The sequence below is a fragment of the Kogia breviceps genome, chromosome 20 (assembly GCF_026419965.1).
Source record: "Kogia breviceps isolate mKogBre1 chromosome 20, mKogBre1 haplotype 1, whole genome shotgun sequence".
NCBI lineage: Eukaryota > Metazoa > Chordata > Mammalia > Artiodactyla > Physeteridae > Kogia > Kogia breviceps.
In genome coordinates, this window is record NC_081329.1 from 21,714,032 (window position 1) to 21,728,880 (window position 14,849).

At 39.9% G+C, this 14,849-nt stretch overlaps 1 protein-coding gene across 4 annotated transcripts in view; it reads left to right on the forward strand.

Annotated features, from left to right (window-relative positions):
• The first annotated feature begins 3,027 nt into the window (after positions 1-3,027).
• The window catches only part of UBXN8 (UBX domain protein 8), a 44,997-nt gene continuing 33,175 nt past the window's right edge, over positions 3,028-14,849 (forward strand). The window contains exons 1-4 of one of the 4 annotated variants that reach the window (XM_067022310.1): positions 3,028-3,170; positions 6,323-6,445; positions 8,345-8,415; positions 13,514-13,636. In XM_067022310.1, coding sequence (XP_066878411.1) covers positions 3,083-3,170; positions 6,323-6,445; positions 8,345-8,415; positions 13,514-13,636 — 405 coding nt within the window. In that variant the 5' untranslated portion in view covers positions 3,028-3,082. The remainder of the gene's footprint in view (positions 3,171-6,322; positions 6,446-8,344; positions 8,416-13,513; positions 13,637-14,849) is intronic. The other 3 variants (XM_059049299.2, XM_059049300.2, XM_067022309.1) reach the window with 3 other exon arrangements.

Genomic DNA, 14,849 nt, shown 5'->3' on the forward strand with positions numbered 1-14,849 from the left:
CAAGATTCCACATGCATGCCACAACTGTGTTCACATAGCACAACTAAGGAGCCCATGTGCAGCAACTAAGGAGCCCTGGAGCTGCAACTAAAGGAGCCCACCTGCCGAAACTGACCTGCGCAACCAAATAAATATTTTTTAAATGTGGGACTTCCCTGGCACAGTGGTTAAGAATCCACCTGCCAATGCAGGGGACACGGGTTTGATCCCTGGTCCAGGAAGATCCCACATGCCGCGGAGCAACTAAGCCCATGCGCCACAACTACTGTGCCTGTGCTCTAGAGCCCGTGAGCCACAAATACTGAACCCATGTGCCACAACTACTGAAGCCCGTGCACGTAGAGCCCGTGCTCTGCAACAAGAGAAGCCACCGCAATGAGGCACCCCCGGACCACAACGAAGAGTACCCCCCATTCGCCGCAACTAGAGAAAGCCCGTGCGCAGCAACGAAGACCCAGTGCAGCCAAAAGTAAATAAAAAATGTGTTGACAATCCTATTTCTTTATACATAAAGAAAACAAGTAGCATCACTTCTTAAATTTAAAAAACTGTGAAATTTGTGTCTGAAGAATGTTAATAGAAAATGATTTAATATAAACTATCAAGATTTAAAAGTCCCTTCCTCTTACACAGTATTCAAGGTATTCATAAGATTTTATTGTGAGAACTGAGCCATCTATAACCCATGGCTTAATTATGATCACTGAGGACTATGACCTTATTAAATCAACATAACTTTACTGTTTGTTCCAGGAAATTCTTGCCAACAAGGACAGGCTGTAAATCAGTACATAATTTCATTGTCAGCTTTAGAAGCTTCCTGAAAATCCATTCATCTGAACAACAGGTTGCTCATCTGGATACAAAGCTTCCCTCTCAGGCACTGAGAAGTTGAATTGATCACTCAACTGGGCAAATCCCCTTTCTTATCAAAACGGGGCCACATCTGCCTTCAAGTCCCTCATCTTGCTGTGTCCAGCAGCCCTAAACTATTATACCATGTACTATGTCCAATCCCAGTTAGATCCCCACATCGAAAAAGCCACCTTATACTACTCCAACCTAGACTCCAAAAACCCTATAAAAATCACCCTTGACTTCCCCTCTGAGTCACTACAAAGATTATGTCACAACAGTGTTCTCCCTTAAAACAGTAAGTGAGAAACTTGGTTTTAGATGAATAGGTTATTTTGGTGGTCTTGGGGAGGTGGGTAAGAGTAGATAAATGCAGTGAAGAGACTTCACAATCAACAAAGTTCGGGAAATGTGTAAGACCCCATGCAAACCTGGAGTACGTGGGAGCCACCACTTTATTGCCCTGACAGAGATTCACTGGTGTCAACAGATTATACTAGGAATACAGAAAGAGGAAGAGAAATACCTAAAGGAAATCATACCAAAATGAAGATGTTTAAGAGGTGAAGAACTTCCTTTCTTTCCTGTCTTCATGCAGATGAGAACCTCTGAATGAGTCAATATAGTTAATTATTTAATTGGTATATCATGTTAGAATTTGTATTACTTCACCTCGATTGATTTTGAGATTGTGCCCTCATATCTTGCAACTTCACTTCCAGGATAAAGTTCTTAGCCTACAAAGCCAAGCCCTCTCTGGTCCTAGCTCCAAACTACCTTAATGCACTTCCACTCAAACTTGGAACTGCAATATTTTGAACTGCTGCTTGTTCCTCTGCATTCACAGTTTCCTAAATTTGCAACCCCGTTCTTCCTTTTGCCCCCTTCCCCAATTCCTAAACTTTACAGCATAATTTGGGCACGGTTTCCTTCAGGAAAGCATTCAAGCCCTCGCTGGGGATAGGGTTCCACAGACCCACGTGTGCATCCTAATCACAACACTCAGGCACTGTATATATCTGTTTACAGGGCTCTTTCCCACTAAACTGACTTTCTGAGCTTCTTGAGGACAAATTCAGTAACTTACACATATTTGAGTCTCCATGAGTCCTTCTGTACCAAATTGTGGGGCTCAATAAATGTTAGCTGAAGTAAATTGAAGGGTGGGAAAATTGATGGCTAGGTCAGAAAATGAATTTTCATGCAAGAAATCTTGCAAATTGCGACAATCTCTGTAGCTTAATTGCGTTGCAGGTTGGCAGAAGCACCAGACGTGAAATCATGGGATGGCAATCAGGTAACAGAACTGTGAGGCTGAGTTAAGTCATTAAGAGTAACACCTGCTGGCAAAACTGACGGAGCAAGGGGTAGTGGGTCTCCGGGATTAGGTGCCAGGCCCCACTTCTGAGTCATCTTCCCTCAGGTACTAGAGACCGTGAAAGGGGCTGGGGATCGTTACGGTGATAAAGAAGGTGCATCCGCAGAGAGTGGTGCTCAGTTGTCTGACCCAAAAGCCCACAATCACCCACAACGGACACAAGGCCCAGGGGCCAGGCTGCCCTCGACAGCGTCAACACCCAGTACCCTTTCTCTTCAGGTTCATTTTACGGGGGCCACTCTTCGTTGCGGTGCATGGGCTTCTCATGGCGGTGGCTTCTCTTGTTGCAGAGCATGGACTCTAGGCTCGCGGGCTTCAGTAGTTGTGGCACACGGGCTCAGCAGTTGTGGCTCGCAGGCTCTAGAGCGTAGGCTCAGTAGTTGTGGTGCATGGGCTTAGTTGCTCCGCAGCATGTGAGATCCTCCTGGACCAGGGCTCGAACCAGTCCCCTGCTCTAGCAGGCAGATTCTCATCCACTGTGCCCCCAGGGAAGCCCCTCATTTTACACTTGAGCTCTTTCTCAGTCTCCAGAGTCCCACAGCCAAAGGCACAGGTGTAGCCAGCCTCACTGGAGCCCACGTTTTGCTTTCATAGAACTTGGTTAGACGGGTGCCAGCAGGGCCGTCTCCCCTGGACATCACGTGACGTGAGGAGGTGACCTGCGTTTGTTCTAAGGCTACAGATTATGAGTTCAAAAACCTGGTTTTATCTCAGTCCGACCAACAACCTGGCTTTAGGGTCTGTCTCCTCAAATTCCTCCCTTATGCAGAAATCCTCCACTCCACCTTCCAAGGGAGGAGCAACCGGAAGGGGGCGGGCCTTCCTCCGGGAAACGGCACGCCCGCCACTATGGCTTCTCGTGGCGTTGTTGGCGTTTTCCTCCTTGCTGCTCTCCCGCTCTTGTGTTTGGAGCTCCGGCGTGGGATCCCAGATCTGGGTAAGTGTTGGCTTTTCCCTCTTGGTGCTCATACCCAGGTGATGGTCCCGTGAACGTTGCGTAGAATTTCGTTTCCCAGCCGCGTCCCCTGTAGGCAGCTTTGACTACGATTCCCAGGCTGCACCGCGCCTGCCTCCCTTTTCCGGCGCGGGTCCTTGGGGGGGAGCGAGACTTCCGCGGTCTTGGTGAGGCCGACTACCCTTGGCGCAAAAAATCTCTCCAGGTCTGGTGAGGTTTTGCGTGAAAGGGGACTGAGGCAGAAAGCACAGGAACAAGCAAATACACGACTTTCAAAGTGTGTTGAGTGCTCAAGAGGAAATAAACAGGTCGATGTGATGTAGGTTACTGAGGAATTTAAGCAGAGATTTAAATGATGATAGGAACCACCACTTTGAAAAGCCGGGAGAAAACGTTCCAGACAAAGGAATTGTGATGTGTTTGAGGAAAAGGATGAAGAAAATTGAGGCTGGATCAAGGAGACTAAGAGGGAGATTGGCTCAAGATAGAAACATTCATTGAGCACGTACTATAAACCACAGTCTAATTGTTTATTCATTATCTCATCTAATCCGCTTTACAATCATAGAGGGTGGGTACTATCATAATCCCTTTTTTACAGTTGAGGAAACTGAGATATAGGGAGGTTAAGGGACTTACCTAAAGTTTTAAAACACTGGTCACTGGGCTCTGTGTGCAGAATGTTTTGCAAGGAAGCTGCAGTGGAAGCAGTGAGGCATCTTAGGCTTCTGAAGTAGGGAAGTCGTGATGATTGTTTGATGGTTGGCCTGACTAGGATAACAGAGGAGGTGAAATGTGCACAGATTTGGAATATTAGCCAACTAGGATTTGTTGATGGATTAATGATCGGGTGAGGGAAAGGAGAGATTCAAGGATGGCTCCTACATGTGGAGTTGAACAACCGCAAGTCCTTGGTGGTGCCAGTGATAAAGGAAAAAGAGAAAGGAAACTGGTGGACCAGTGGAGAATCGGTTCATTTTTGGACATATTATTGATAAGTTTACATGTCTGTTTCTCTCCTTAAACTCAGTTCTAAAATTAGAGACCGTGATGAAACCGAGCTTTGTATATTTCCTCTTTCTCCTCACCCTCAAGAAGTCAGGTACCCAGAATGTTGCTTGAAATAAGAAATTAAAATAAAATGCTTTTAAAAAAACCTACAGAGATTCTCCAGAAGTCTCAAGTGGTATTGGAATCTAACAAGACCTTTATCCAAATGATATACAGACATGTTAAACTCACACTTATTCCAGAATTTACCTGCTCCCTTACCTTAAAGAATTCACCCTTACTCTGCTCATCTAGAATCTTCTACTTTTGCACTAATATTTGAGTCACTAGTCAATGAGAAGGTGGTTACTCAGGGTGGCAGAAGGAGATCTGTTCACATGATCAGCTCTGAACACAGGGGAATATACTTCCTGAGAGCAGAGGCCCCTCCTCCCCCTCCTCCCCTCCTCCCCCTCCTCCCCTCCTCCCCCTCCTCCCCCTCCTCCCCCTCCTCCCCTCCTCCCCCTCCTCCCCTCCTCCCCCTCCTCCCCTCCTCCCCCTCCTCCCCCTCCTCCCCTCCTCCCCCTCCTCCCCTCCTCCCCCTCCTCCCCCTCCTCCCCTCCTCCCCTCCTATTGAATTACCAAAGGGAGGAGTGTTCATTCACCTGGACTATATTTTTGGACATGTATTGAAAAATGATCCCTGTCTTTCTCTATTCTGTAAAAGCCTTCATTGCTGATACATTTTTACTTGTACTTAAGCTAAATACTTTAATGCTGGCTCCTCACATTTGTTATCCTTTGAAGTGCCCTGTATATGGGCTCTTGAGAATAGGTATAATCAAAGGAAAACAAAACACCTCAACCTAATTAAAAAAACTTTTAATTGAGAGGTGCACACATTAATCTAGTTCTTTTGTATTCCCATATATTTGAAATTGCTTGCTTGCTAGAACAAAAAGCAATATATGGAACATAAATCCCATAACACAACGGTTTCTCTAAATACCAATACTCTAGGTGTCAAATTACTTTTGAAATGACCACAGTTACCCGAGATTTAATTATGTGTCATATTGAGCAATACCTGAATCAGTAGTAATGCTGGCAAAGGTTGGAAGGGCTGTAATGCAAAAGAAAAAAAAGAAAAAATTTGCTAAACAACTTTAAACTGCTTTTTTTTAAGAAAATGGATGATAGATATATATATCTGTTTTCAGTTAAAAATTAAGTCTGTATATATAATTCCTTCTTTAATTTTCAGTTAATTGACTAACTGCCAGCCCCCATCACATTGGTAAGATGGTTCCTCTGTATGTCTGCCTGGTAACTTTTGAAAATTATAAAACAAAACTAAAAATTCCTGGAGGGTAGAAACCATTTTTTATCCTACTTTATATCTACACTCCCTCACCATTTGGCAAGTTGTATTACACAAAGTAGGTACTTGTTACATTTCTGCTGATTAATTTTCATCTTGGTTCTTAAGGTAATACAAAACCAAGTTTTTTACTTTTTTTCTAGGCAAAAATATATCTAGTAATTTTATTTACATATGATAGAATAAATATTGAGAAATAGAGAAGTACAGAGTTGCATAATTTAACTGTCAGAAATAAGAATTTGCTGTTTCAGTGAGAGTGATTGTTTTTAAATAGAACTAGAATTTGATAAGATGATACCATCACAATTTAATTCCCAATTATGTGGATAATTTTCTTCCCTTCTCTGTGAAGAAGGGAAACCAGAATTTATGCATTATTGATAGTCATATATTTATAATGTAGCCAATCACTCGATTCCCAATTATGTGGATAATTTTCTTCCCTTCTCTGTGAAGAAGGGAAACCAGAATTTATGCATTATTGATAGTCATATATTTATAATGTAGCCAATCACTCGAATTCTACTTATATTCCTGAGACATAAGATGTTCTAGAATCATTTTCTGAAAACTTGCTCTGGTAATGACAGTCATTATGAATTTTGGCACCCAAAGGAGACTATTTGAAAAATCTTAAGACAGTTGCATACCTTAACTTTTACTGTACTTTTCTAGTACAAATGATCTTCTAATGCGTTAATACCTAGTATCAAGAAAAATGTTTTGAATTTTAATTGTATTTTTTTTAAACCTTTATAAGGAATCAAAGATCTAATTTTGCTGTGTGGCCGGATTTTCTTACTGCTTACTCTCCTTACATTAATTATTTCTGTGACTACCTCATGGGTTAACTCGTTTAAATCTTCCCAAGTTTATCTGAAAGGTAAGTTTATTGTTTATGCTACCCTTTTATACTTTTCTACCAAAATTTCTTTCCTTTATTTATTCCAGAACTTTGCACAATAAGAATCATTTTACCATTAATTTGTGCTGTGTAATTTCAAGGTAATCATTACAGCTTTAGTTACAATTTTGGATAGGCTATAAATACCAATATTTTTATGAGAAATTATACTTTTTTCTTGTATATACATTTGAAACTATAGAATTTCTGCACGTTTGCTAATTTTAAATTGTCTGTGTGTTTGTGCAGCTTAACTGCTGTTTGGTACGTACAGCTTGTAAACTGTTCTACAAATGATAAATATATCTATCGTTAAGATTAAGAGTTAATGATAATTTATTTTTCATTCCATTCTGGAAGTTTTTATTTATGCACTTATATCGTATGTATAGTTAAATGCTCTTAATTTTAGGAAACCATTCTTGTTATTTTTGTGGTAAGTAAAAGTTTGTGTTAGAAGCCTTTTAAAACAATATTGTAGTGACTTCCCTGGTGGCGCAGTGGTTAAGAATCCGCCTGCCGGGCTTCTCTGGTGGAGCGGTGGTTGAGAATCTGCCTGCCAATACAGGGGATGCGGGTTCGAGCCCTGGTCTCGGAGAAGGATCCCACGTGCTGTGGAGCAACTGGGCCCGTGAGCCACCATCACTGAGCCTGCATGTCTGGAGCCTGTGCTGGACAACAAGAGAGGCCGTGATAGTGAGAGGCCTGCGCACCATGATGAAGAGTGGCCCCCGCTTGCCACAACTGGAGAAAGCCCTTGCACAGAAATGAACACCCAACACAGCCATAAATAAATAAATAAATAAGTTTAAAATTAAAAAAAAAAAAAAAAAAAAAAAAGAATCCGCCTGCCAATGCAGGGGACATGGGTTCGAGCCCTGGTCCGGGAAGATCCTACATGCCACAGAGCAACTGAGCCCGTGTGCCACAACTGCTGAGCCTGCACTCTAGAGCCCACAAGCCACAACTACTGAGCCCACATGCCTAGAGCCCGCGCACCGCAACAGAGAGTAACCCCCACTCACCGCAACTAGAGAAAGCCTGCTCGCAGCAGCAAAGACCCAACACAGCCAAAAATAAATATGTAAATAAATTTATTTTAAAAAAAAACAAAACAAAAAACAATATTGTGGTTCACCTCAGAACAGATGAATCCTGAAACTAATGTCTACATTCTTATATCCTATTAGAAAGAAGCTTGCCAATAGTGAATTTGGTGCATTATGTTCTATTTTACTGTTTATTTAGTTATTTAAATTTTATTTATTTATTTATGGCTGCATTGGGTCTTCATTGCTGCATGCAGGCTTTCTCTAGTTGCAGTGAGCAGGGCTACTCTTTGTTGCGGTGTGTGGGCTTCTCATTGCGGTGGCTTCTCTTGTTGTGGAGCCCAGGCTCTAGACGCTCGGGTTTTGGTAGTTGTGGCATGGGCTCAGTAGTTGTGGCTCACGGGCTCTAGAGCGCAGGCTCAGTAGTTGTGGCGCATGGGCTTAGTTGCTCCATGGCATGTGGGATCTTTCCAGACCAGGGCTCGAACCCGTTTTCCCTGGATTGGCAGGTGGATTCTTAACCACTGTGCCACCAGGGAAGCCCCATCATTATTCTTGAAGTCTCCTCACCAAAACTGTAACACACAATACATGTCAGAGAATTTTAGTTTCAGAATAGACCTTTTCTTACAGAAAGAAATTTCTTGCAGATTTCCTTGTTTCAACTGTCTGCGTGTATCTCATTTTCATTATTTGAAAAATACAGTCTGTTTTCTGAAGGCTTTTCTCTCCCAAAATGTGAGGATCTACAGAAGATTTTCAGAGAAAATAACATTCAACGTACTGATACTTGGGAATTAAAAAGTACTTATATGTTTTGATGTCTTAGAAGAAGAAGAGAAGAATGAGAAAAGGCAAAAACTTGTGAGGAAAAAACAGCAAGAGGCACAGGGTGAAAAGGTAAAGCATACGTTTTGGAGAGTATATAAAGAGAATACAAAAATGTCTGGGGCATTTTAAATTTAGGTCTGTTGCTTTATGTGTTTGTGTTCAGATTTTTTTATTATTGAGGTCAAATTCTCATGACATGACCATCTTTTTTTTTTTTTTTTTTTTTGCGGTACGCGGGCCTCTCACTGTTGTGGCCTCTCCCGTTGTGGAGCACAGGCTCCGGACGTGCAGGCTCAGCGGCCATGGCTCACGGGCCTAGCCGCTTCACGGCATGTGGCATCTTCCCAGACCGGGGCACGAACCTGTGTCCCCTGCATCGGCAGGCGGACTCTCAACCATTGCACCACCAGGGAAGGCCCGACATGACCATCTTAAAGTGTATAATTCAGTGGCATTTAGAATATTCACAGTGTTGTGCAACCACTACCCCTGTCTAGTTCCAAAACATTTTCTTCACCGCAGAAGAAAACCCCATACCCACTAAACAGTTATTTCCCCATTCCCCACTCCTTCCATCCTCTGGCAACCAACAATCTGCTTTCTGTTTGTATGGATTTATCTATTCTGAATATTTCATACAAGTGGAATCATATAACATGTGACCTTTTGTGTCTGGCTTCTTTCACTTGCATAATGTGTTCTGGGGTTCATCCATATAGGATATATCAGTACTTCTTTCCTTTTTATAGCTGAGTTATATTCCATTGTATGGACGGATCAGGATTTGTTTATCCATTCACCAATAAACGTTTAAGTTTTTTTCACCTTTTGGCTATTGTGAATCATGCTGCTGTGAATATTTTTGTGCAAGTATTTGAATACCTGTTTTCAGTTCTTTGGGGTATATACATAGAAATGGGATTGCTAGGTCATATGGTAATTCTATATTTTAACTTTTTGAGGAATTGCTGAACTATTTTCCACACTGGCTATACCATTTTGTATGCCCACCAGCATTTTCTGAGTGTCCCAATTTCTCTGAATCCTCACCAACATTTATTATTTCCACCCCTCACCCCCCCAATACTCATCATAATGCATATGAAGTGGTATCACATTGTGGTTTTGGTTTGCATTTCCCTGTTGACTAATGATGTTGAAATCCTTTTCAGGTGCTTGTTGGAGATTTGTATATCTTCTCTGGAGAAATGGTTGTTTAAGTTCTTTGCCTGTTTTTAAATTGGGTTGTTTGTCTTTCTGTTGTTGAATTATAGGAGTTCTTTATATATTCTGGATACTAAAGTCTTATCAGATATCTGATTTGTGAGTATTATCTCCCATTCTGTGGATTGCTTTTCACTTTTTTGTTATTGTCCTTTGATGCACAAAAATGTTTTTAGTTTTGATGAAGTCTAGTTATCTATTATTTTTTTGTTGTTGCTCATGCTTTTGGTGTCATATCTAAGAATCCATTGCCAAATCCAAAGTCATGAAAATTTACCCCTATATTTTCTTCCAAGAGTGTATAGTTTTAGTTTTTATATTTAGGTTATTAACCTACTTTGAGTTAGCTTTTGTGTATGGTGTGAGATGGGAGTCCAATTTCATTCTTTTTCATGTGGATATCTATTTGTCCCAACAGCATTTGTTAAAGAAACTATTCTTTCCCCATTGAATGGTCTTGGCACCCTTGTTGAAAATCAATTGGCCATAGATATATGGGTTTATTTCTAGGCCCTCACTTCTATTCCATTGCTTTATATGTATATATATCTATCCTTGTGCCAGTACCATACTATTTTAAATACTGTAGTTTTTTTTTTTTTTTTTTTTTTTTGCGGTATGCGGGCCTCTCACTGCTGTGGCCTCTCCCATTGTGGAGCACAGGCTCCAGACGCACAGGCTCAGTGGCCATGGCTCACGGGCCTAGCCGCTTCATGGCATGTGGGATCCTTCTGGACCGGGGCACGAACCCATATCCCCTGCATCGGCAGGTGGATTCTCAACTACTGCGCCACCAGGGAAGCCCTGTAGTTTTTTAGTAAGTTTTGAAATCAGGAAGTGTGAGTCATCCCACTTTGTTTTTCTTTTTCAGTATTGTTTTGGCTGTTGAGGCCCCTTGAAGTTCCATATGAATTTGAGGATTGGCCTTTCCATTTCTGCAAAAAAGGGCTTTGGGATTTTGAGAAGGATTGCACTTAAATCTGGAGATTTCTTTGGGTAGTACTGACATCTTAATGATATTGTCTTCTTTGCTGGGAGGAGTATTGGCATCTTAATATTAATTCTTGCAATCCATAACCATGCAATGTCTTTCCATTTCTTTCTTTTTTTTTTTTTTTTTTTTTTTTTTTTTTGCGGTACGTGGGCCTCTCACTGTTGTGGCCTCTCGCGTTGCAGAGCACAGGCTCCGGACGTGCAGGCTCAACAGCCATGGCTTATGGGTCTAGTCACTCCGTGACATGTGGGATCTTCCTGGACCAGGGCACAAACCCGTGTCCCCTGCATCAGCAGGCGGACTCTCAAACTCTGCGCCACCAGGGAAGCCCCTCCATTTATTTCTGTCTTTAATTTCTTCCAACAATGTTTTGTAGTTTTCAGTGTACATAGCTTTCACCTTCTTGGCTAAATTTATTCCTAAGTATTTTATTCTTTTGGTTGCTATTATAAATGCAATTGTTTTCTTAATTTTCTTTTTTGATTTTTCATTACTAGTATATAGAAACACAAATGATTTTTGTGTGTTGATCTTGTGTGCAGCAATTTTACTTATTTTTTATTAGTGCTAGTGGGTTTTGTGTGTGGATTCTTTGGGATTTTTAATGTATAAGATCATATCATTTGAGAATAGGGATAGTTTTACTTCCTCATTTCCAAAAGTGATGTCATTTATTTCTTTTTCTTGCCTTATCACTCTGGCTAAAACTTTAAACAGTGTTGAATAGTAGTGATGAAAGAAGGCATCCTTGTCTTATTCCTGATCTTAGAAAACTTTTAATCTTTCACTATTGAGTATGATGTTAGCTATGGATTTTTTCCTAGATGCTTGTTATGTTGAGCAAGTTCCCTTCTATTCCTTGTTTCTAAATAGTTTTATCATGAAAGAGTGTTGAATTTTGTCAAACGCTTTTTCTTCGTCAATTCAGATGATCATGTGGTTTTTCCACCCTTTGTTTTATTAATATATATTACATTAATTGATTTTCTTATGTTGAACTATCTTGCATTTTTGAGATAAATTACACTTGGCATTGGTATATACTCCTTTCAGTAAGCTGTTGGATCAGTTTACTAGTATTTTGTTTAGGATTTTTGCATCTGTATTCATAAGGGATATTGGTCTTTAATTTTCTTGTAGTGTCTTTGCCTTGCTTTGGTATCAGGATAATGTTGACCTCATGGAATGAATTAGGAACTGTTCTCACCTCATCTGTTTTTTGGAGCAGTTTGAGAAGGATTGGTGCTAATTCTTCTGTAAAGGTTTTATAGAATTTAGTGGTGAAACCATCTGGTCCTGGACTTTTCTTTGTTGGGAGGTTTTTAAATACTGACACAGTCTTATGTTAGGTCTGTTGAGATTTCCTATTTCATATTGAGTCAGTTTAGGTAATTGTTTGTTTCTCAGAATTTTTCCATTTCATCTTGGTTATCTAATTTGATGGCATACAATTATACATCTTTATAATCCTTTTTATTGCTGTAAGATTGGTAGTAATTTCCCCACATTCATTTCTGATTTTAGTTGTCTTCTCTTAGTCAAGTTAAAGTTTTCTGAAATTTGTTGATTGTTTTAAAGAAACAATTTTTGGTTTCATTGGTTCTGTTGTTTTTCTATTCTATTCTCTCTTTATCTCTTCCTTATTATTTGCTGCTGTGTGCTAGCTTTGGGTTTTATTTGTTCTTCTTCAAGATTTTTAAGGTGTAAAGTTAATGATTTGATATCTTTTCTCCTTCTTTAATTAGATATTTACAGCTGTAACTTTACCTCTGAGCACCGCTTTTGCTGCATCCCATCCAAGTTTGGTTTTGCTAGCTAGGAATTGCATTACCATGGATGATTATCTAACAGTTCTTTTTGTGACCTTGAAATGTCAGGTAGCATTTGCGCAGTTGCCAGATTGATGATTGACCTTTGTAAAAGAGTAGACTCATTGTGGACTTTTACCTAAATATTAAAAACATAAACCCTTTACAAAGGCCTATGTACAAAGGCATTAAAATTTTGACACCTACCACTTGTTTTCCTGGTGAGCAAATTATTCCTTTTTTAAGTAAACAAATGAAGGCTGAAAAAAGATCCCAAGAGTAAAAGCCTATATATTTGTTAGGGGGTGGGAGGAGTTACTGTTAAATACATTTGTAACTACGCTGATCTGAATTCAGTAGCAAGGAAAGTGTCCTTGCGAGATCTTTTGTAAGAAGTTCTCTTGTAAATATTTGAGCTTCTAATGTTTATTTTTTTATTTTTATTTTTTATTATTATTTTTTTTTTGTGGTACGCGGGCCTCTCACTGTTGTGGCCTCTCCCGTTGTGGAGCACAGACTTTGGATGCGCAGGCTCAGTGGCCATGGCTCACGGGCCCAGCCACTCTGTGGCATGTGGGATCTTCCCGGACCAGGGCACGAACCCATGTCCCCTGCATCGGCAGGCGGACTTCCAACCACCGTGCCACCACGGAAGCCCTCACTCTGTTGTCTTAAAACCAGAATCGCCATGTCTTTTTAGTCTAAAAATATTTTCTACTTTACCATGATTGAGCAGCATTTCATTAATGCTCTTCCAAACCAGTTCATGCCTTAGGCATCATGCCTTGAACAAACTGCTTTCAGTTTAAGTTCCTGGAAGTCAAAGTCCTTGTCCTCTGCATCTTTGTATTCCAGCCCCTTGTAAGTTTTTTGTTGCATTGAAAACACATTGAAGGATATATAGGTAGACTGCCATACAAGCAGAAGTGTAGAATATTTGTTTTTATTTGCATTAAGCACAAATGCAAATTTTTAGAGAGTGATGCAGAAGCGGAGGATGTTGCTTTTTTGGCAAAATTGAATTAGTGTGAAAACACCATTTCTTACTTGGTTCTTATTTACAACATTATAGACAGTGTAAATAAGACCTTAGGAATGTTAATGTGTAGTAACACCACCTAATTTATGTTTTTTGGAACAGGCCAGCAGATACATAGAGAATGTTCTAAAACCACACCAGGAAATGAAATTGAAAAAGCTGGAAGAGCGCTTTTATCGTATGACGGGTGAAACCTGGAAGTTAAGCAATGGTCATAAACTTGGGGTTAGAAAATATTATATTTTGAATTCTGCTATTGCTTCCTTTAGCATGTATTGATTTTTAAAAAATTGCAAATGATTAGTCCAGTCTATCTTTTAGGAGTCTATTTATAATGATTGTCTATCAGTTTTTATCAGTTTTTATTTAGCATATTAGTATGTCACATGTGTTTAAGTGGTTTCTGATGTCTAAAGAGTATATAACTTAGATCCTTTAAAAGCTCTAACATAAGGCAGTCTTTGAGAAGAGTGTTGACCAAATCACATCTTTTATTTAAGGGAATTCAGATCTCTAAGGTTTTATAAGCTCTCATAATATTCATCATGTTTGGCTTTGTTTTTTTAAAGCCAAATTGACCTTTGACTCTTTTTTCCTTTGGCATTGAGTATGAATTTTGTCATTTGCTAGTGGATGTTTACAATGTTAAGTTTTCTTACAGAGAAATAAAGGATATTCTTAAAGGAATTCAGTTTTAGAACTGGCTGCAGACTTTTTGTGTAAGGTCCTTTCTGTCCCAAAGACATTTTTGTTTTTTTTCGTTTGGTTTGGTTTGCTTTCTGTTTATATTGCACTGTTCACCATTTTGTGAAGAAAATGATCCAGTAGAGGTGAACAGGATTCGGACAGTGAAGCAGAGTGTTTGTTTTCATTTCATAATGGTAAATATGTCATAAAACAATCAAGGGTGGGTAATAAAATTAATGTGAAAGACGGCAACATAAAATGCAACTCCTCTGTGTAGTGACTTCACTTCTGAGTTGCATTTGTCTTCTGTTAGTTTTGTATGTTAGACATTGACAGCCTGACCTTAGCCTGCCACGTTTCTTTCTGAAATGGTCACGGTGTGAATTCGTCCTTCTGCCCCTTGCTTTTAGGCTGTGTCTCCATGGTACTACTTGTATATATTTTAACCTAATTAGTGGAGACAAAAGAAAGTCAGGGAGCGAGTAGACTGTTGGTGTTATGACCTGAGACTCTAGGAAGGAAAGTGTACCCATTGCTGATCCAGCCCGTAGTTTGATAAAGAGAACTTTTCAAAGGTCAGTATATATGGAAGAAAGGCATTATTGAACTAATAATTATATATTTGAGACTTTGACATTTAAGTGAATTATCTTGCTAAGGAAAAGGTTTTAATAGATAATATTAATAAAAAATAATCTTTAAGATTTCTGGAATAAAATCCTATCCCTCCTAAAGTGATTACTTCAAATGG